The sequence below is a fragment of the Electrona antarctica genome (genome assembly GCF_951216825.1).
Source record: "Electrona antarctica genome assembly, contig: scaffold_54, whole genome shotgun sequence".
Classification (NCBI taxonomy): domain Eukaryota; kingdom Metazoa; phylum Chordata; class Actinopteri; order Myctophiformes; family Myctophidae; genus Electrona; species Electrona antarctica.
The window spans coordinates 784444-807972 of NW_027637297.1; the positions used below are offsets into that span (position 1 = coordinate 784444).

The 23529-nt window shown below is 43.6% G+C and overlaps 1 protein-coding gene across 5 annotated transcripts; it reads left to right on the top strand.

The window, feature by feature from the left end:
• Positions 1–489: 489 nt before the first annotated feature.
• Positions 490–14835, top strand: LOC306918998 (uncharacterized protein). Of its 5 annotated transcripts, none has more exons than XM_079531837.1 (4): positions 490–706; positions 1037–1112; positions 8042–9073; positions 12209–14835. In XM_079531837.1, the coding sequence occupies exons 2-3, from the start codon at positions 1046–1048 to the stop codon at positions 9022–9024; spliced, it is 1050 nt and encodes a 349-aa protein (XP_079387963.1). In that variant the 5' UTR covers positions 490–706; positions 1037–1045; the 3' UTR covers positions 9025–9073; positions 12209–14835. The 5 variants fall into 5 exon arrangements, with proteins under 5 accessions (XP_079387963.1, XP_079387964.1, XP_079387960.1 ...); XM_079531838.1 differs by having other exon boundaries at positions 8042–8355; XM_079531834.1 differs by having other exon boundaries at positions 8042–8200.
• The last annotated feature ends 8694 nt before the right edge of the window (positions 14836–23529 follow it).

A 23529-nucleotide genomic window follows, 5' to 3' on the forward strand; every position in this document is an offset into this window, starting at 1 on the left:
CCAGGCCTACTTTAAGGCCAGTCCAGTTCTATGCTACCACCCTGAAGCCACACCATATATGGTCCTAAACCTAACCTAAGGCAGTGGTTCCCAAAGTGCAGGGTCCGGGGACCCCCAGGGGTCCTTGAGGGAGTTCCAGGGGGTCCGGGGACCCCCAGCGGTCCTTGAGGGAGTTCCAGGGGGTCCGGGGACCCCCAGCGGTCCTTGAGGGACAGTTGAAAAGGACCCATAATGTTAAATTAACATTGATTTTACAATATAAATGTTGGGTCCCAGAGATATAAAGGTCATTAAATGGGGGTCCGTATAGACTAACGCATCAACCATAAATTGAAATTACAATGTTTTGAATCACTGCTGGAAAATACACACACACACGCGCGCACACGCACGCGCCGCGCACCCACCATGGTCCAAAGAGTTTTATTTTGAAAGGTGTGAACGGAAGTCCTCAGTGTGTGTGTATTATATCTGCTGACAGAACGCTGGTGTAGCGACTAGGCTAGCTTGTACTTTTGATGCGTCACAGAAACATTAAACTAATACATTTAATTAAAGTCACTGATACAGTGTAGCTTGTAGTGTTGAAACATTAAACTAATAGGCCTACATTTAATTAAACTAATCTAACAGGAGAACGTTAGAGCTACTTAATGTTTGACATTGTTTGTCAACATGTGATGAATTAATGGAGTCAACATAACAGGTATCTGTCTGTCTGTCTGTCTGTCTGCCTGCCTGCCTGTCTGTCTGTCTGTCTGTCTGTCTGCCTGCCTGCCTGCCTGTCTGCCTGCCTGTCTGTCTGTCTGTCTGCCTGTCTGCCTGCCTGCCTGTTTTTGTTGTTTAAAATATTCCAAATTATTCAAATGTTCTCCAAGATTATTTTAAACTAGATCTACAAGCTCAGAAGAAGCATCGCAGTGTGACTCTCTGTGAGCTTGTAGATCTGATAGTTTCAAAAAGCTGATGTTTATTATGATTATTATTATTAGGATGATGATGATGAAACATTAACATTGTTATTGTTTTTCTGCAGGAGGTGAAGATGAATTCTACTCCAACCTGGACTCTTTCTGTCAAAGAAGAACAACCAGAGCTTCCTCTAAACAGCAGTAAGTTTATATATACTTATATCTATACTATAATATAGTATATTATACTATATAATACTAATTATAATTATAACTACCTCTAAACAGCAGTACGTTTATCATCATATACTTATATCATTATAATACTAATTATAATTATAACTACCTCTTAACAGCAGTACGTTTATCATCATATACTTATATCATTATAATACTAATTATAATTATAACTACCTCTAAACAGCAGTACGTTTATCATCATATACTTATATCATTATAATACTAATTATAATTATAACTACCTCTAAACAGCAGTACGTTTATCATCATATACTTATATCATTATAATACTAATTATAATTATAACTACCTCTAAACAGCAGTAAGTTTATATATACTTATATCTATACTAGATATACTATAATAGAGATCTGTTACTTGGGCCGATACCACCCTCAAGTACTGAACCGGCCCCGATACTCTGACCCGAAAACATCCAATTGACACTATAGGCTGAACGAATGCAACGGGAGCAAGTCTGACCCAACACTGCAGCAAATCGCCAAAAACAGCCGATCTACAAGCATAAAATGATAACTGACAATTGGAGATCCATCTGCATCTGTGAGAAAAAGGGGGTAAAACAAGTGGTTACTCAACAAAAATAAAGTACTCTTATCGGCACTCAGTATCGGCGAGAACTAAAAGTGAAGTACTCGTACTCGGTCTGAAAAAAATAGTATTGGGACAACTCTATTACTCTATACTATAATATAGTATTTTATACTATATTATAATACTCATTTTAATTATAACTACCTCTAGACAGCAGTAAGTTTATCATCATATTTATATCATTTATATCTTAATACTAATTATCATGCATCATGTTTATGTTGATATGACAGACAGACAGACAGACAGACAGACAGACAGACAGACAGACAGGATAGAGATGGATGGATGAGGGACAGACAGACAGACAGACAGGCAGGCAGGCAGGCAGGCAGACAGGATAGAGATGGATGGATGAGGGACAGACAGACAGGCAGGCAGGCAGGCAGGCAGACAGGATAGAGATGGATGGATGAGGGACAGACAGACAGACAGGCAGACAGACAGACAGGCAGGCAGGCAGGCAGGCAGACAGGATAGAGATGGATGGATGAGGGACAGACAGACAGACAGGCAGGCAGGCAGGCAGGCAGACAGGATAAAGATGGATGGATGAGGGACAGAGAGACAGACAGGCAGGCAGGCAGGCAGGCAGGCAGGCAGAGAGACAGGATAGAGATGGATGGATGAGGGACAGACAGACAGACAGACAGGCAGGCAGGCAGGCAGGCAGGCAGGCAGACAGGATAAAGATGGATGGATGAGGGACAGAGAGACAGACAGGCAGGCAGACAGACAGACAGGCAGGCAGGCAGGCAGGCAGGCAACCCCATATGTGACCTCAGTCCCTACGCTCATTCTGTAGCCCCGTATGTGACCTCAGTCCCTACGCTCATTCTGTAGCCCCATATGTGACCTCAGTCCCTACACTCATTCTGTAGCCCCATATGTGACCTCAGTCCCTACACTCATTCTGTAGCCCCATATGTGACCTCAGTCCCTACACTCATTCTGTAGCCCCATATGTGACCTCAGTCCCTACACTCATTCTGTAGCCCCATATGTGACCTCAGTCCCTACACTCATTCTGTAGCCCCATATGTGACCTCAGTCCCTACACTCATTCTGTAGCCCCATATGTGACCTCAGTCCCTACGCTCATTCTGTAGCCCCGTATGTGACCTCAGTCCCTACACTCATTCTGTAGCTAGCCCCATATGTGACCTCAGTCCCTACACTCATTCTGTAGCCCCATATGTGACCTCAGTCCCTACACTCATTCTGTAACCCCATATGTGACCTCAGTCCCTACACTCATTCTGTAGCCCCATATGTGACCTCAGTCCCTACACTCATTCTGTAACCCCATATGTGACCTCAGTCCCTACACTCATTCTGTAGCCCCATATGTGACCTCAGTCCCTACACTCATTCTGTAGCTAGCCCCATATGTGACCTCAGTCCCTACACTCATTCTGTAGCCCCATATGGTTACATTTGCATGGTCGAAGTGGAAATGCTTTTGGCGATTTGTTGCGTACACGATAGGGCTGACCTTCGATCACGTTTTTGATGATCGACGCTTCGAAACGAATGCCGATCGATCGTCGACGCTTCGACATCCGACGGGGGGGGGGGGGGGGGGGTGCCGCGGGCCGCGAGGCGCGACGCAATGAAATAGGCTTAAAATAAATAAAACAACGATATAGCAATAGCAGAGAGAAACGCATGCTTGAATTGGTCTCAATTATTTTATTTAACAACAAGTTGCTTTACGCCCAGTTGTAGCTGCCTTCATGAACGCAGTGCCAGTGACGCACAAATAATTAGGCTTTGGGTCGTCCACTCACAGTTAACAGTCTTTGTATTGAGTTTGTGCTTGAAATGTACTGTAATTCTGCAAACTGTTAATACATATTTCAATCAATCAATCAAACACAGGCATTACCTCTCAAATATATAACCCAGGCAGAAATTGTAAACGAAAGGCATTTTGAAAACACCAAAAAAGCACCACCCGACCGTAACATTAATGAACTCTTAAATCAATCAAACCCTCTAGGCTGAGCTCTCTATGGAACAAAAAACTTAATAAACGTAACAGTTTGGCTACCATTCAAAACAGCACATGTCGCTGTCTGTCAAGTGTAAACGAACGGATTTTTTCTCCTCCTCTTGCCGTAAATAAAGCGTCATTTAATCGAGGCCTTATGACGGCACTCACAGCAACAATGATGCGGCGCTTTCTGCGAGGCATGGCTCGCGGAGCAAAGGAGGAATTAAGGAATTAAACAATAGTATCAGTGCAATATTATAGTTAAAACTATACAGAAAATATTAACAGAGGCATTACTTCTCTTATCACAATTATTAAGTAAACGAAAACAAAGTGCAGCATTACTTCTTTTTTTTTAACATAAATAAAACAAAGTGCATGGCTGTGTGCTCTGTGCTGTGCCTTCATTTGAGGCTAAATAAAAATAAAAGTGTAATTAAAAACTAAAGAAAACAATAATTAGGCTTAATAGGCTACTGAGCTTGCCAGGCCTTGATTGACACAATGACGACTCACTCTACTCACTGCTGTTGGTTTGGACCCGAATTTCGTTGTGTGCCAAAAAAACCAATGTGTCTACATTCTTTGGCAACAGGCAACTTCTAGTTTTGTTGACAATAAATCCCGCTTTGGAGAAGATGCGCTCTGACGGGGTTGAAGTGGCAGGGATAGAGAGAATCCTCTTAGCTACAGTTGCCAATTTGGGATAACGTGGCGCGTTGTCTTTCCACCACGACAGTGGTCCGGAACTCGCTTTGGATTTGTCTGTAACAAAGTCATTCAGTTCTCTCTCTGCAGTCGGCCCCTCGTCCTGATCTCCCTCGGATCCATCATCATCATCATCGTCGTCCATTGAGAGGAGTTTACGTGTTTTCTCTCGGTCCGTTATTTTAGCCCTCTTAGCCTGTGAATCCGTGTCACTGCCACTGCCACTGGCCTGGCTGTCGGCGTCACTCACGGCCTCCTCCCGGACCCTGATCGCTGGTCTCACTCTCAGGCTCTCAGCCAACGTAGTTAGCTCCGTGCGCACGGCTTCCTTTTCCTCGTCAGTTAGCCACTTTAACCTCTTGGAGCGGGGATCGAGGGCTGCGCCCAGAACAGCAGCATCAGTCGGGTCTGAGAATTCCCACCTCTTATTAATTTCCTCTGTCAGTTTACGTTTCAGAGCTTTTGTGGCGGGACTGTCGCCAGCTCCCAATGTGAGAAAATTGTTTTTAATCTTTGACAGCATTGGCAGTACTGCTGATATGGACACATTTTCCTCTTTAGACAGCATTTCAGTCAGAGTGACAAAAGGCCCCAGGACGGCAGCGGTATCCTCTGCCATGGCCCACTGCTCCGTTGTCAGGTCGAGACTCCGGTCAGCTCTTTTGGTGATGCTTGGATCAGACAGGACAGCGGAGATTGGCCACCTTTGTTCACAGAGACGCTCTAGCATAGAATATGTGGAGTTCCAGCGTGTTGCGACATCTTGAATGAGGCAATGTTCTACGATATTCTGACTCCGCTGTTTCTCTGTTAAGGCCGCAGTTTTGGTACAACTTTTTTTAAAGGCGGACACCAGTCGCCTTCCAAATCCCACGGTACGGGTTACTGGGTCGTGGTGTTTTAGTGCTGCATTAATGCAAAGCTGCAGTGTGTGCCCCGCGCAACGGACCCCCTTGACATTCTCCCAACTCTCTTCTCCTTGCAGTGTATCGAGGCACACAACCATATTGCATTATCGCTCACGACAGCGACCCTCTTCTCTGCAGGTATAGCGTATGCGTCGGCTACTTCTCCAAGTCTTGTTGCAATGTTTACACCTGTGTGAGCCTCCTCCATTATCTTGGTCTCTAGCACGTAGTTTTTCATTTCCCAGTCGCTGGTTATCATGTGAGCTGTCACCGTCATGTATCCTTCCATTTTTATACTGGACCATATATCCGTTGTGAAACTAACTGCAGAGCACTGATCAATTTCACTACGAACTATATTCTTTATGGCTTTGTGTTTTACAGTAAGTTCACTTGAGACATACTCTCTCTTGGGTACAGTATAGCCTGGCTCCACTATTTTCATGAAACATTTAAACCCTTTTCCTTCTATCAAGTTTATTGGTCTCATGTCCATGGCAATCATTGAGACAAGTCCAGCGGTTATGGCACCCTTCCTGCGTTCCGTAAGTGTCCTCACTGTTGACTCCAATGTTGTTTGTGTCGTGCTGGAACCAGATGCACCGTCCAGATTTATCTCATGCACCTAAAAACATAATGATAACAATTAGCCACGTGTCTAACCTTAGCCCTGGGCTATTATGTTTCGCCTCCGAAGCACGTTTTGTTTATTATGATACTTACATGTTCCAAGTGATTCTTCAAACTCGTCGTGGACTTGTGATACGCCAATTTCTTGTCACATATTTGACACACCACTTGTTCTTTGTTATCTTGGCATATTTTAAAATGCAACCACACTTTTGATTTCTTTTGGGACGGCATGGCTGCAGCTGTTCTTGTTGACTTCCTTGTTACCTGCACGAGTGAGGGGGGAGAGGGGAGGCGGCGTTGCGAGGTGGGAGGCGACGTTGCGAGGTCTGCGAGGCGCCAGCATGCAGTATGGCTCGCGGACCAAATGGGGCCGGCTCGCGGACCAAAAGCGGCCGCCTTTTTTTTTTTTTTTTTTTTTAATGACTATTCGATTTTTTATTTCAAGATCGATTCCCGTGCATATCGATCGATCGTCGAATAATCGATTTTTTTGGGTCAGCCCTAGTACACGACCCTCAACAACTTTTGTTCGTGTTTTTTCGTCAAATAGGCTCCTCCCAGTAACGTTGGAAGCCTTTTTCAGACAAAACAGTAACGTGTGTTTTACATAAGTTTATCGCATGGGTCCAGAGATCATGTGTACCGATTTTTGTGAGATTTGGACAAAATTTGGAGGAGGATCAAAAAGTCTGTTTTGAAGAAAAGCCAAGATATACAGGCACAAATGGACCTGGCCTAAATCTAGATTTTCCGACCTACGGGCCAAAACGTGATGTGTGCTGTTATAGCGCCACCATGAGGCTGACTGAAGTAATTATTGGTAATTATTATTATTATTTAATCTTTTTGAGGGGTGCTAGCGCCTCCTATATTCAGCTTTTAGTGAATATAGGAAACTTCGTCTTACACAAACATTAAATTCCCATTGAAAATGAATGGAGAATTTTACATCATAGTGTCATGTAGTCAGTAGGCATGGTAACTATTTTATGTCATGCTGATGTACGATGATAAGAGCGCCCCTCACTTCACACAGGTGTGATTTTTATTATGATTAACCTGCCCTCCAAGTATTGTAACTTTAGCCCTTACAGTTTCCGAGAGAAAAATACTGGAATGGGAGTTCAGTCCATGGGAGTTCATTCAATGGGAAAATCCTGTTCTTACACCAAACCAGTTACATGTTGCGGATTTGTTGGTATCATGCTGTATTTCCACTCCTTAAATATTACGGCTCTAGACTCCATGTGTTTACATCACATTGTTTTTCTCCTCTAGACTCCATGTGTTTACATCACATTGTGTTTCTCCTCTAGACTCCATGTGTTTACATCACATTGTGTTTCTCCTCTAGACTCCACATGTTTACATCACATGGTGTTTCTCCTCTAGACTCCATGTGTTTACATCACATGGTGTTTCTCCTCTAGACTCCATGTGTTTACATCACATTGTGTTTCTCCTCTAGACTCCATGTGTTTACATCACATTGTGTTTCTCCTCTAGACTCCATGTGTTTACATCACATGGTGTTTCTCCTCTAGACTCCATGTGTTTACATCACATTGTGTTTCTCCTCTAGACTCCATGTGTTTACATCACATTGTGTTTCCTCTAGACTCCATGTGTTTACATCACATGGTGTTTCTCCTCTAGACTCCATGTGTTTACATCACATTGTGTTTCCTCTAGACTCCATGTGTTTACATCACATTGTGTTTCTCCTCTAGACTCCATGTGTTTACATCACATTGTGTTTCTCCTCTAGACTCCATGTGTTTACATCACATTGTGTTTCTCCTCTAGACTCCATGTGTTTACATCACATTGTGTTTCTCCTCTAGACTCCATGTGTTTACATCACATTGTGTTTCTCCTCTAGACTCCATGTGTTTACATCACATTGTGTTTCCTCTAGACTCCATGTGTTTACATCACATTGTGTTTCCTCTAGACTCCATGTGTTTACATCACATTGTGTTTCTCCTCTAGACTCCATGTGTTTACATCACATTGTGTTTCTCCTCTAGACTCCATGCACCTCCTTGTGTGTAAAGAGGAGAGCGGCTCCAGTCTGGTCCAGGAGGAAGCAGCAGTTCCTCACATTAAAGAGGAACAGGAGGAGGATGGATCAACCGTGACATCACTAGCAGTGAAAAGTGAAAGCAGAGAAACGGAGCCAGTAGCAGGTAGCGCCTCCACATGGAAACACATGGAACTACAAGCTGGTCTAGAGCGTCTCTCTTCGCACGGTTCTGAATCGGACACTGAAGACAGCGACGAGTGGGAGGAGTCAGGCTCAGCCAGTCACACGGGGGGGGAGGAGGAGCCGTTTAGTTGCACGGTTTGTGGCAAAAGTTTTAATCAAACGGGAAACCTGAAGAGACACATGATCATCCACACGGGAGAGAAGCCATTTAGCTGCGCATTCTGTGGAAAAAGCTTTAATCTGAACGAGAGTTTAAAGAGGCACGTAATGATCCACACCGGGGAAAACCCCTATAGTTGTACAGTCTGTGGGAAACGATTTAACCAGATTGGAAGTCTGAAGTTGCACATGAGAATCCACACGGGAGAAAAACCCTTCGTCTGTACGGTTTGCGGGAAAGCCTGGGGCGAAAAGGGACATCTCACAAAACACATGAGGATACACACGGGAGAGAACCCCTTCAGTTGTGCAGTTTGTGGTAAATGTTTTAATCGAAGTGAGAGCCTAAAGATGCACATGAGAATACATACAGGCGAAATGCCCTTCAGCTGTAAAGTTTGCAACAAAAGATTTAACCGGAATGAGAATTTGAAAAGACACATGAGGACTCACACCGGGGAAAGACCCTTTAGCTGTAAAGTGTGTGTCAAAAGCTTTAATCAAAGCGGTAGTCTGAAGATGCACATGCTGTCACACACAGGGGAAAAACCCTTTAGTTGCACCATTTGCGGCAAACATTTTAGTGTAAAGCAGGTTTTGAAGAAACACATGGCGATTCATACGGAAGAAAAGCCTGCAGAATAATAACAATGTGAGACGTCATGAGGAAGGATCGACAGCAGCCAAAACCAGAGTGAGATGTTGTTAAATAGTTATAAATAAATAAATAAATGTATTTGTTTCTTCTGTCTTAGATGTTGTTAAATAATTTAACCTCCATTCATCTGAGATGTTAAAAAAGGAGGAGAGAGATACAAATGGAGAAGATATTTTATGGCCAAAGTACTTCCGGGGGTCGTCAGCTAAAACGTGCAGTAATCCTGGGCTGCGTTCGAATTGCTAGGGTTGTTCCCTACTCCCCATACGGGGACCCAGACTCAGTGGACTCAAATAGTGATTAATCCGGACAATACTCCCTATATGGGGAGCACCGACTCTGACGTCAATATCGGTAGAGGGCACTATAGGTCCGCGGGTTCATGTACTTTTTATTTGTTTGCATTGTAATCCCCATAGGGTTTTTTCAGATCGCCTCATAAAGAACTGTATGAAAAATAAACAAATCATCCCGGCCGTTTCACTCATTTTGATATGAAGAATCAACTGACTACAAAAAAACAGTCAAAACGCTGCTGCTGAAATGATGATAAAAAGGTTATTCTTTTAAAATAACATAGGCCTATGATTATTATCAATAAATTAATATATCCATTATCCAGCAATATGAAAACAGTGCACCACCTTGACAATATGAAAATATCAGCAGCATGATTATGAACCCCTGCTAATCCTGGGGTGGGGGGGGGGGGGGGTACGACAAAAATAGCCGATCTATAAGAAACGCGACGTCCGTGTTGTGAGCTTGTAGATCGGGTACTTTTGGTAAAGAATTACCAAAAGTAGCCGATCTACAAGCTCTGCTCACAATACGGACGTTAACAGAAACAGCAGTCCAATAAATTACTGCCTACATAATGAAGTTTTAATGTATTTAGCGCAATTCAATTAAATAATGTTAGATAACATATATTTTTTAATGGCAGGAATTAATTCATATTAATAAAACATATGTTCGGAGACACCATTAATGTGTCTCACATGCATGTACAAAATATATATTGGACTTTAGCACATAGCTTTACAACCTCACCAACCTTAATCCAAAAACTATTAAAATATAAGGCCTTCTACAGCAAGCAACTCATTCCTCTCCTAACGTCATGCTGGGCCTGGGTGATACAATGAATCAGATTAGTAATACTATTGCAAATGAAAAGAGAGGGGAAACGAAAGTTTAAAAAGTACATTTGTGTTGATTTCTTTCGCTGGTTCAACTTCTGCCTCTTCTGAGTTGGAGCGCAATAAGCGCATGCATGCAGAAGCAGCGCACGTGCGCGCAAACGCGTGCATGTGCGTTTGCGCATGCGAGCTTGCGCAATGCATTATGGGGCAGATTTGCTTCGCTGTGTTTTTGTAGTGACCATCGGATGGTCCCTACAATTCCCGGTGCATTGTGGGATACTTCAGTCCACTACATTAGGGTGCAAAAATGCTCACTACATATTCGGACACTATAACAAAATGGCGGAACCCCAAAGTAGTGCACTATATGGGGCATAGGGAATGAATTCGAACGCAGCCCTGGTCTCTATACTGCCTTCCCCTGCCCCTGTGTCCCCTAGGTTTTTCAGAAAACTTCTACAGCTTTTGTCGCCACACGTCTCATATTTGCCTTTGACAATGACTGGAGAAATTAGGTCACATGTCCGTCAAATATGACGTAACTTTGTGGCAACACAAACATTAATGTAGACGAGCAAATCAGCTAATTAACCAATCACATATATTCAGTTGTTAACAAGATGATGTATTATGATGTATAATGATAAGAGCCCCTCACTTCACACGGGTGTGTTTTTTTAAACGTTTTCTGAGCTCAATTGCACCCAAAATATATGAACTTTTTAACATTCAGTAGATTTTCTGTGGTGTTGGGTTTTCTGGCTCAAAAAGGTGCTCTGATTTGCCTGTGGACTGTGAGGTAAAGCGTTATTCATAGTCTGTATTTTCGGCGGTGAGGTGACGACTAACATGACGTCACGAGCCGCGGTGAAGAGTAAACAACCGCCACTGCCCCAGCCCTTCTCTCTGTTTTTACTCACCACCGCTCCACGTTATTTGTGGTCACCTCACCACCGGAAATCCAGACTATGAATGAGCTTTAAGACTCCACAAATCCCATATATGTCATAATAAGTTGCCAGCAGATGTCACTGTTGAGGCCTGTTTGCCTGTTTTCTTTGCAGCTCAAAAGGGTTCAGAACACACAGAGAAAACCCCCATACCACAGAAAATACACTGAATGTTCAAAGTTCAGGGTGTGTTTGGGTGTAACTGAGGTCAAAGTTCAGGGTGTAAAATTTAATTTATGAAACCTTTAATGGTTATGTTTTAGTTTTAAATTTACTGCTCATATTTTCTCTGAATTGTACAACACTTTGATCCTTAATCTGTTCATTATGATTGTGTTTTATAACTATGATCTTTTTTTTATATATAAATAAAATGAATGATCGTAAAAAAGGTGACTGATCCTCCCTGGTCTCCTCCCACTCAATGAAAGTCTATGAATAACATTTGGTATTATTTGTAGAGAACGGTGACAGTCAGAGAGGCTTAAAGAGGCTTATCAATAATACAATAAAAAGTAAAAATAAAACCCAAAACTCATTCATCAAAATACGTTTGACCTTTAGATTTGACCTTTGACCTTTATATCTGACCTCTGACCTTTAGGTCTCCCAATGAGTCAATTGTTATGATTTGATTGATTCACTTTTCAGCCTTTTTTTGGCCACGTCAAAGTCTGTCCATATGAGCACGGAATGTGCTCAGCTGATTGGCTGAGCACGGAATATGCTGTGTGTGTGTGTGTATCATGTATTATGTTTATATAGCTCATTGTGTATATATTGCATATAGCTTTTTGAGTGGAGCAACCACTCCCTTACGGAGCTATGTGTGTGGGTGGGTGGCTGGGTGGGTGCCTGGCTGGGTATGAGTACGAAAACAGCATGGCGGTTTTTCACCACCTGTGCGCAACCTAACACACACGCACATATTAACTATATATGATGATTTTGGGTGTGCCAGTACAGTACAGTGACAGTACAGTACAGTACAGTAGAGGGACCCCCACACGGTAACTGTCATTTCTCAACCGTTTCTAGACTCCATGTGTTTACATCACATTGTCTTTCTCCTCTAGACTCCATGCACCTCCTTGTGTGTAAAGAGGAGAGCAGCTCCACTCTGGTCCAGGAGGAAGCAGGAGCTCCGCATGAGGTTGTGTGTAAAGAGGAGGATTCTCCTGGAGAGCAGAGGAACCAGGAGGAACCAGCAGCTCCTCATGTTAAAGATGAGGTAGAACCTCCTCATATTAAAGAGGAACAGCAGGAGATCCTTGTAAGAACAGAGGAGGAGGATGGATCAACCGTGACATCACTAGCAGTGAAAAGTGAAAGCAGAGAGACGGAGCCAGTAGCAGGGAGCGCCTCCACATGGAAACACATGGAACTACAAGCTGATGTGGAGCCTGTCTCTTCACACGGCTCTGAATCTGACACTGAAGACAGTGCTGAGTGGGAGGAGACCAGGGAGGATCAGTCACCTTCAAACAAACTGAAATCACAGAGGCAACAGGTGGAAGGACAGAGGATGTCTTTACGCACCAAGCCACAGACGCAACAGGTGGAAGGACGGAGGATGTCTTTACGCACCAAGCCACAGATGCAACACGTGGAAGAACGGAGGATGTCTTTACGCACCAAGCCACAGATGCAACACGTGGAAGAACGGAGGATGTCTTTACGCAACAAGCCGTCCGTTTCCCATGACCTGAAACCACCCAAAGCAGCTCCATCTGCCAGCGCCAGGCCTTGTGGAGGACAGAAACCCTTTAGGTGTGCGGTTTGCAGCAAAAGCTTTCATCAGATTGGATGTCTGAAGATACACAAGCGCATACATACAGAAGAGAAACCTTTTAGGTGTGCGATTTGTGGCAAAGGGTTTAATCAAAGGGGAAATCTGAAGCAGCACGCAATCACTCACACAAGGGAGAAACCCTTCAGTTGCACAGCGTGTAGCAAAAGCTTTGGTGCCAAACACGACCTGAAGAGACACATAAGGAGGACTCACACCCAGGAGAAACCCTTTAGGTGTAAGGTTTGTGGCAAAGGCTGGAGCGAAAAGGGAGCCTTGACAAAACACATGAGGACTCACACGGGTCAGAAACCATTCAGTTGTAATGTTTGTGGCACCAGTTACAACCAAAAGGGACATCTGAATATGCACATGAGAAAACACACGGGGGAGACACGCTTCAGTTGTACAGGGTGTGGCAAAGGATTTAATCACAGCACACACCTGAAGATTCACATGGTCGTACACCATACTCCCTGTGCAGTTTGTGGCAAAAGCTTCGCCGAAAAGAGGGAATTGACGAGACACATGAACAGTCACAGGAGAAAAGCCCTTTAGTTGTACCGTTTGTGGCAAACGTTTCTGTCTGAAGAAAGCCTTGGATAAACACATTCATGCAGGGGATTAACACCATAGACATATATACATAGACGCCTCATTTGCCGCTGCAGTTCATTGGAGCGACGTGTATCCCAATGAAGGCGGAAGTGCAGTGCTGAAGGCTTTTTTTTTTTAAACAAATCTTTATAACAGTCATGACAATATACATTACAAAACAAGACAAACAAACAAACACAAACAACAAAGTTATTAACAATACAACATCAGAGCCAGGGGGGATTAGATTACTAACAGAAAACATTAAAGAGTGAACACAAAGCAACAGTTCTCCGCAGCTTTCTTATTTAGAAGTGCTGAAGGCATTTGCTGAAGGCGACTGCGTCGCTGCCCGAGTGACGTCACTCACGTGACTCCTCCATGTCTCTCGCTGTCACTCAAGTGACTACTGGCCAATCACAGCGCGTATTTTCCGGGACTTATGTTACGCACGCGGAAGCTTGACAAGCTTCCGCTTTGCTTCCGCTATTCTTCGCAAGGAATGTCGGGAAAATAGTGCCTTCAATTTTGACACACGCCTCAGAGCCGGAAGGGGCGTCTATGTATATATGTCTATGATTAACACTATTGAGGCGGCTGCCTCTGCCAATGGGAACACAGCATTGTTCCCATTGGCGGCTGCCTCTGACAATGTAATTGTTCAACCCTATATGGTTGACTGGAGTTCCTCAGGGCCCTATTCTGGTGTATTTTCTGTTTGTTTTTTCTTCTTGCCTACATTAGATGTTTTTGCAGAAAATAGACAATCGGCAAGTTCACAACATGTTGCACTGTGATTTTATGTTCAGTGCTCTATTGTTTGCAGTAGTTCTCAAAGTGTGGTCTGGGGACACCCAGGGGTCCTTGAGAGAGTTCCAGAGGGTCCTCCACTTGAACTCTAATTTAGTTGGTCTATTTCAAAAACATGTAGTTAGTTTATTTGTTTGCATGTATAGTAAAACATGTATAGTTAGTTTATTTCAAAATTGTAGCTTACCACATCGTGATGGGACTATTTTTTTATTTATTTTTTTACATTTTGGAAAAATCTTGAATTGTGAGAATTTTGAAAAAGGAAATGTTGCAATCCAAATCTTCTGTTTATGCCTGGGTTAGTGTTAGGGTCAGAGAGAGTTACTCTACCCCTGGGGTCAATGGCACAGATGGATCCCATGCAGTTAATATTGTTATTTATCTTTAAATGTTTAAAAAGCAGATCAAGTGGTGAGGTTGTAGTTGATATTCTTGTCTGAGAAAGTTGGCATTAATTTAGTTTAAAAAAAGAACATGAAATGTTTTATGGCTAACATCAGCGATAGTGATGTGGAAATGTTTGGACTAAACAGTAAAATTATGTTTATTTATTTTGTATTTTTGTAAAGGGGGGGGGGGGGTGTTCACTTCAATAAAGTCATAGCAGAAGCTAATGGACATTTATTTAAGTCGTAGATTCAACCTGGAAAGAAAAACACACTGCCAACAGTCATAGATTCAACCTGGTGTGTGTGTGTGTGTGTGTGTGTGTGTGTGTGTGTGTGTGTGTGTGTGTGTGTGTGTGTGTGTGTGTGTGTGTGTGTGTGTTGCATGTGTGCGTGCAATTGCATAGAACATGAAGAATTGGAAGCGTCTCTCAAGTGGACACAATGAGTATTGAGGTTTGATTGATTGGATACTTTATTAAAAGTTTGCAGAAAACAATCGCAGTAGTTCAACTTACGTGTTTGTTTAGGCTTCACTAAACACGTTACTTTATGAATTTAATATGAAGGACCTCAATGGAAACAAGCCACAGTGTTTAGTGCTGAAGCGTCTTCACTAAACACGTTACTTTATGAATTTAATATGAAGGACCTCAATGGAAACAAGCCATAGTGCTTTCTTCTCATAATAATAATTTATAAATCAGATTATATAAATCATGGAACTCCTTGAAAAAATTAAACTACTTGCGGACACATAAACTAAAATGACTAACATGAAAAATAAAACATTAGGTCGGTCAGTGCGTGTCTGTGTGATGTCACACACACACAGTGCACACACACACACACACGTACTTACAAAGATCACAACTACACCGCTTTGCATTACAGAGCTCATTAATCTATACGCCAGTTATAACGCTGATGTTTTCAGGCCGCTACACGACCTTCAAAGTTGTTTTTTAACAGTAGCTGAACTACAATCTCACAATGTGTCACAACGCAACAGGCTGTGAGCTTGTAGATCGGCTCACCACAACGCAACAGGCTGTGAGCTTGTAGATCGGCTCACCACAACGCAACAGGCTGTGAGCTTGTAGATCGGCTCACCACAACGCAACAGGCTGTGAGCTTGTAGATCGGCTCACCACAACGCCACAGGCTGTGAGCTTGTAGATCGGCTCACCACAACGCCACAGGCTGTGAGCTTGTAGATCGGCTCACCACAACGCCACAGGCTGTGAGCTTGTAGATCGGCTCACCACAACGCCACAGGCTGTGAGCTTGTAGATCGGCTCACCACAACGCCACAGGCTGTGAGCTTGTAGATCGGCTCACCACAACGCCACAGGCTGTGAGCTTGTAGATCGGCTCACCACAACGCCACAGGCTGTGAGCTTGTAGATCGGCTCACCACAACGCAACAGGCTGTGAGCTTGTAGATCGGCTCACCACAACGCCACAGGCTGTGAGCTTGTAGATCGGCTCACCACAACGCCACAGGCTGTGAGCTTGTAGATCGGCTCACCACAACGCCACAGGCTGTGAGCTTGTAGATCGGCTCACCACAACGCCACAGGCTGTGAGCTTGTAGATCGGCTCACCACAACGCAACAGGCTGTGAGCTTGTAGATCGGCTCACCACAACGCAACAGGCTGTGAGCTTGTAGATCGGCTCACCACAACGCCACAGGCTGTGAGCTTGTAGATCGGCTCACCACAACGCCACAGGCTGTGAGCTTGTAGATCGGCTCACCACAACGCCACAGGCTGTGAGCTTGTAGATCGGCTCACCACAACGCAACAGGCTGTGAGCTTGTAGATCGGCTCACCACAACGCCACAGGCTGTGAGCTTGTAGATCGGCTCACCACAACGCCACAGGCTGTGAGCTTGTAGATCGGCTCACCACAACGCCACAGGCTGTGAGCTTGTATCGGCTCACCACAACGCCACAGGCTGTGAGCTTGTAGATCGGCTCACCACAACGCCACAGGCTGTGAGCTTGTAGATCGGCTCACCACAACGCCACAGGCTGTGAGCTTGTAGATCGGCTCACCACAACGCCACAGGCTGTGAGCTTGTATCGGCTCACCACAACGCCACAGGCTGTGAGCTTGTATCGGCTCACCGGACAAAGTAAGCTTTATTTGTTTATGTTGAATGTGTGATTTCTGGTCATACCGCGCCAGAATGAATGTTTCTCATATGGTTTTTCAGACCTCGCATTTGTACAAAGCTTTTGTCACAAAGTGTACAACTAAAGGGGTTTACCACGCCTGTATGACTTCTCATGTGCGTCTTCAGTTTTGTATTCAGACTGAAGCTGTTGCCACAAACTGTGCAGCTAAAGGGTTTCTCCCCAGTATGAGTCCTCATGTGTCTTTTCAGGCTGTCCTTTATACTAAAACTGTTGCCACAAACTGTGCAACAGAAGGGTTTTTCACCCGTATGAATTCTCATGTGTTTTTTCAGATTTGTTTTTACACTAAAGCTGTGGCCACAGACTGCACAGGTGAAGGGTTTTTCCCCTGTATGAGTCCTGGTGTGTTTTTTCAGATTACACATTTGGACAAAGCCTTTACTGCAGACTGTGCAACTAAAGGCTTTCTCCCCTGTATGAATCCTCATGTGCATCTTCAGGTTCTCCTTTAGACTAAAGCTGTTGCCACAAACTGTACAGCTAAAGGGTTTCTCCCCTGTGTGCGTCCGCATGTGTTTCTTCAGATCACACATTTGAAAAAATCCTTTGCCACAATCGGTACAGCTGAAGCTTTTATCGCCTGTGTGAGTTCTCAGGTGCTGCTTCAGGTTGGCATTTAAACTATAGCCTTTTCCACAAACTGTACAACTGTATGGTTTCTCCCCAGTGTGAATCCTCATGTGTCTTTTCAGGTCGCCCATGTGAACAAAGCCTTTGCTACAGACCGTACAGCTACAGGGTTTCTCCCCTGTGTGGCTCATCATGTGTCTCTTCAAGTAATTTTTTCTACCAATGTTTTTGCCACAGACTGCACATGCAATGGGCTTCTTCCCCCCAGCCGGTTTGGAGGAAAAGGACGATCTCTGTTTGTGTGACTGATCCTCTCTGGTCTCCTCCCATTCTGCGCTGTCTTCAGTGTCAGATTCAGAACCGTGTGAAGAGAGGAGCTGACCATCTCTAGTTGCTTGAGAAGCTCCCCAATATTTGACATAAGCTTGTAGTTTCATGTGTTCTTCAGTGGAGACGCTGCTACAAGCTACAGGCTCCGTCTCTCTGCTTTCACCTTCTTCTTCTTCACTTTTCACTGCTAGTGATGTCACGGTTGATCCATCCTCCTCCTCTGTTCTTACAAGGATCTCCTGCTGTTCCTCTTTAATGTGAGGAGGTTCTACCTCATCTTTAACATGAGGAGCTGCTGGTTCCTCCTGGTTCCTCTGCTCTCCAGGAGAATCTTCCTCTTTACACACAACCTCATGCGGAGCTCCTGCTTCCTCCTGGACCAGAGTGGAGCTGCTCTCCTCTTTACACACAAGGAGGTGCATGGAGTCTAGAGGAGAAACACAATGTGATGTAAACACATGGAGTCATTAAGGCTTGTCCGGGAGAAGTAATACATCTTTCCGGAAAAGTGCATTAAAATTGTCCGTTGGACAAGTGACTCTTAATTTCAAGTGACTCTTAATTTCATGGGCGGAGCTTCGTGCCAGTTCAGTCTCTATCCTTCTTTATACTCTATGGTTCAGTCCTGTACTCATACCGGGCCCCTCAAAGGAGAGAATGTCGTCCGTGAACAACTCGTGTAAAAGTGGAGATATTTGACTAAATACATGGTTTCTGCCAGAACTTGCAAATGAATACGAAACTAGTCCCCAAAACGACTCCAAGTCGTAGGAATGAATGATTGGGTGAGTGCAGATGCAGTGTGAAGGGTTCTCTGCCATCCACTGGGGGCAGTGCTACAAGTTGAAATGCCGATGAGGTCAGTATAGTAACCGTGCGCGGATAGGACCTACTGTATGACAGTTTATTTATATATATTTATTTATAGGACCTACTGTAATCTGTATGACAGTTTATTTATATATATTTATTTATAGGACCTACTGTAATCTGTATGACAGTTTATTTATATATATTTATTTATAGGACCTACTGTAATCTGTATGACAGTTTATTTGGAATACATGAAATGTATGTAAGATCACAGACATTCTAGGGCTATTAACTTGTGAACTGAGAATATTCATCTAATATTCAAACATGTTTTCACCAAAACCAACTTACACTTAATTGATTTAAAATGTATTTGTGTGCTCGTGCTCCGGACAAGTGACTTTTGTGCTCTGGACAAGTGACTGGGAAATGTGCCTCAAACGTTGTGTCCCACAAAGGGGAGGGAGGGAGAGAGAGAGAGAGAGGAGAGAGGAGAGAGGAGAGAGAGAGAGAGTTTTATAGACATACATTGTGTTTCATTGCAGTGAAGACGTGGAGGCTGCAGGTTGGACTCCATCTTTCATCTGAAAGAAGTAACATCACAGATGACTGGAGGACTGGGGGAGGGAATGGCTGGCTGGCTGGCTGACTGACTGACTGGCTGGCTGGCTGACTGGCTGGCTGACTGGCTGGCTGACTGACTGGCTGGCTGACTGACTGGCTGACTGACTGGCTGACTGACTGACTGGCTGGCTGGCTGGCTGACTGACTGACTGGCTGACTGACTGACTGACTGACTGACTAGTGACTGACTGACTGACTGACTGGCTGAATGACTGGCTGGCTGACTGACTGACTGACTGACTGACTGACTGACTGACTCACTGACTGGCTGACTGACTGACTGAATGAATGACTGACTAGTGACTGACTGAATGACTGGCTGGCTGACTGACTGACTGACTGACTGACTGAATGACTGGCTGGCTGGCTGACTGACTGACTGACTGACTACTGGCTGACTGACTGACTGAATGACTGGCTGGCTGACTGAATGACTGACTGACTGACTGACTGACTGAATGACTGGCTGGCTGACTGACTGACTGACTGAATGACTGAATGACTGACTGACTGACTGACTGACTGACTGGTACCATATAAGTACAAGTATTATATTTACCATCGTATTTACTGTAATACATAGTAGTAGTTTATATTAGTAATAGGTGTATTTGCTATACATAGGTATTCTATTTACCATAATAAACCTTTGCATAATTATCTATTATCTAAAGTGTAAACATAACTTACCATAAACCTTTCATATCTATTACATAAACTTTATTTCTTATATAAACCTTAGATATAATTTATGTAAAGAGTGTAATAATAATAATAACACACCGTCATTAACGTATATATTATATAAAGTGTATTTATTATATAAACATAATAATAATATAAGATTTACTGGTGTGCCGTTGTCATTGTTGCTGTTCAGCGCACACACACACACGCACACACGACTTCCACTTGGGACGTTCAAAATAAGATGCTTGCGGCCGTTTCTTTCATTAAGAGTGTATTGCTGCCGTCTGCTGGTAGGAGTTTGTATTGATCTCAATTAGTGGATCACTCCCTCGGATATACAACGAGTGGAAAGTAGCAGATCTACAAGCTCATACAACAGATCTACAAGTTAATAGCTGATCTACGAATCCACAACACATCGCTGATGCGACGCGTTGTGGGCTTGTAGTGTCCTGACTCCTTAAGCAACAAGATTTAATTTAAATGTTACTTATTTTGTTAAAAACACTTATGGTATTATATTATATTATATATATATATATATTTTTTTTTTTGTAGAATCGTCCTCAGGTCTGAATGGAAATAAATCTACACAATTAGAGAATATAAAATAATTGTTATTTTGATCAACGTTTGCCTGTTATCTCTCCTATTGGTACCATCAATACAGCATGGAATTGTGGACACAATCTTATCCAACACAATATTCTAAAGTTTGGGGTCTGAGAGGCTAAATGTCATCAAATGGTGGTCTGTGGCTCAAATGCTGAATAAATAATGCGCCTTGATATGAAAAGGGTTGAAAACCACTGGTGTAAGGGACAGATTAACCCCCACAAGGGCCCCTGGGCCAGTACATTTGTGGGGCCCCCCTAGCGTGCGTGCGTGCAGATTATTTGAGTTATTTTGTGGTTTTATCGAATTTTTGACCTAAATTTAACAAAATCAATGGCCAATGAACGTCCCCAGGAGCTTTTTTCAGGGCCTCAAACCCATTACAGAGCATTACATTTTCCCAGAAGGGCCCTGAGAGCCAAGGGCCCCTGGGCCACGGCCCCATTGGCCCAATGGCGAATTTGGCCCTAAGGCGTCTATACTGCTCAAAATAATAAAGGGAAATCTCAATTCTTGTTAGTATCGCGTCTGCAGAGCAGGGCCCTGTTAGCCAATCGTAGCTGTGGTGTCAAATGAAGCACAGTTTGACACGGACACTGTGACAAAAAAGAATCGATCTACAAGCTCACAACGTGCGAGGAAACCTATACAATATACATAGTTCTATGGTTATAATTATGAAGCTGTGAGGATCCTTATAACTTTATATAACTTGAATTATTATTATTATTATTATTATAGGTGTTAAGTGTCCATTCAACGACTTTACATTATTTGCTCTCATTTTAAGACCCATTTGCAAAAAATAAACCAAATCTAGGCTTTGCTGCCATCCTGTGTTAATGGAGAATTGCAGAATATACTTTTAAATGATTGCATGGTTGATGAGCGCCGAGAATAAGAATACAAATATCAATCATAATAACGATAGTAAAATGTTTATGGGTTTTAAATACGTTCTAAAACATAATTATTTTATTTTATATAACATTAATAACTAATAGTAACGATAGTAAATGTTTATGGGTTTAAATACGTTCTAAAACATTGTTTGTTTCATTAGCACTGTTAAAACACCGCCCGAAACAATGAGAGCACTTCCGTCCACTCTTCAAAATACAACCCGTTGGTCAGTTAAGTGACACGCTAGAACAACAAGAGCACTTCACACTACATGTAGTCCTCAGCAGTCAGCACACAAAGCAAAGCAAAGCAAAGTTACTATATTTACCCAGGGTAACTGGACTAAGCATCAGATACTTGTTTACAGCCAGGCCCTGCTCATAGAACATTTCATGGTAGTGGTTCAATGCCTTGCTCAAGGGCACTTCAGCGGTGGTAATTTTAACGTGCCGGTCCGGGGATACGAACTAGCGACCTTCCGGTATCAAGACCGCTCCGCAAACCATTCGGCCACCGCTGCCACACAACAGCCTCCAGACAGACTTACCCCTGTTGGCTCGGTGGGTTCCGTGTTGGTCTGGTGATTTGGAGACCCGGGTTGAATCCCCGCTCTGCGCGATGTCTTTTCATATGCTCCATGTAGCCCCCAGCCAAGACTCCTCCTGCAAGCCGCTCGTGGTCGTGCTCTGTACAAGAGGCAGATGCGTAAGAGAGCCTCCTCCCTCCTGGAGGTCTCAGATCACCCACTTCGGTCTGAGTTTGAACTGTTGCCCTCAGGTCGTCGGTTCAAACTATCCTTTGTCCCGGCTGCTATTCAACTGCTAACCCTAACCCTAACCCTAACCCTGCTATTCAACTGCTAACCCTAACCCTAACCCTAACCCTAACCCTAAGGGCCGATTCATACTCCTATTTTACCGCTGTTTCGGCGCTGTAGTGCCGAAATGATTTCGGCTCGTCAGAAATTTTCAGTAGCACCGAAGAGCCGACTTTAGGATGGTCCCCGCCCCCCCGAACCTCAAATGATGTCACATTGTAGGCTCTACAGAGCCGAACCGACTTTTATTCGGCTCTAAAATAGGAGTATGAATCGGCCCTAACCCTGCTATTCAACTGCTAACCCTAACCCTAACCCTAACCCTGCTATTCAACTGCTGAACAGCAGATAGCACTTTATTCCTGCCTCCTTGCACTTATTGCCACTAATGCACTTTTGCTGACTTTGCTACTATTGAATGTTATGAATTCTCTGTCTCTAGGTGCCCTGTTCTTAGATCCTAGTTTGTATTGAATGTTATGAATTCTCTGTCTCTAGGTGCCCTGTTCTTAGATCCTAGTTTGTATTGAATGTTATGAATTCTCTGTCTCTAGGTGCCCTGTTCTTAGATCCTAGTTTGTATTGAATGTTATGAATTCTCTGTCTCTAGGTGCCCTGTTCTTAGATCGTAGTTTGTATTGAATGTTGTTGTTGTGTATATGTTTTACTATGATCTGGCTGCAAACCAATTTCCTGCAAGGAACAATAAAGCTAACCTTGACCTTGACCTTGACCTCTGTCCTGTTGGCACCGTGGACTGTGTGTTGGACTGGCGACTTGGAGGCCCGGGTTCAAGCCCCATATACTCGCAAAGTTACATAAGGAATATTTTGTTGTCGTTGGATAAGATTTAGTCTTTGATTGATTGATTGATTGAAATATTTATTAACAGTTTGCAGAATTACAGTACATTTCAAGCACAAACTCAATACAAAGACTGTTAACTGTGAGTGGACGACCCAATTAAGCATTACACTTGTTTACAAGAGGGTCCACCATGTTCAATTCATCAAAACATTTAGAGACGTACAAATAGACACTTCTAGTCAAAGAACAGAACAGATCATGAATTCATCATAAAGGCGGTAAAAAGGGAAAAGAAACATATACAGTGAGGGGTGGGGGGGGATTCAGGTTTTACGGGGGCCAGTTTCGAATTGCAGCCGTCCGTAGGTGCTCTTTGAGAGCGGTTTTTGAAGGAGTCAAGGGATTCACATGTCTTAATGACTGTTGGTAGGGCGTTCC

What these genes read in the sequence shown, in the direction of transcription:
- LOC306918998 (XM_079531834.1), top strand. Translation starts at nt 1,046, where the DNA reads ATGAATTCTACTCCAACCTGGACTCTTTCTGTCAAAGAAGAACAACCA. An exon ending in AGAGCTTCCTCTAAACAGCA is followed by an intron (nt 1,113 to 8,041) that starts GTAAGTTTATAT and finishes TTTCTCCTCTAG; the next exon opens with ACTCCATGCACCTCCTTGTG. An exon ending in AGAAACGGAGCCAGTAGCAG is followed by an intron (nt 8,201 to 12,208) that starts GTAGCGCCTCCA and finishes TTTCTCCTCTAG; the next exon opens with ACTCCATGCACCTCCTTGTG.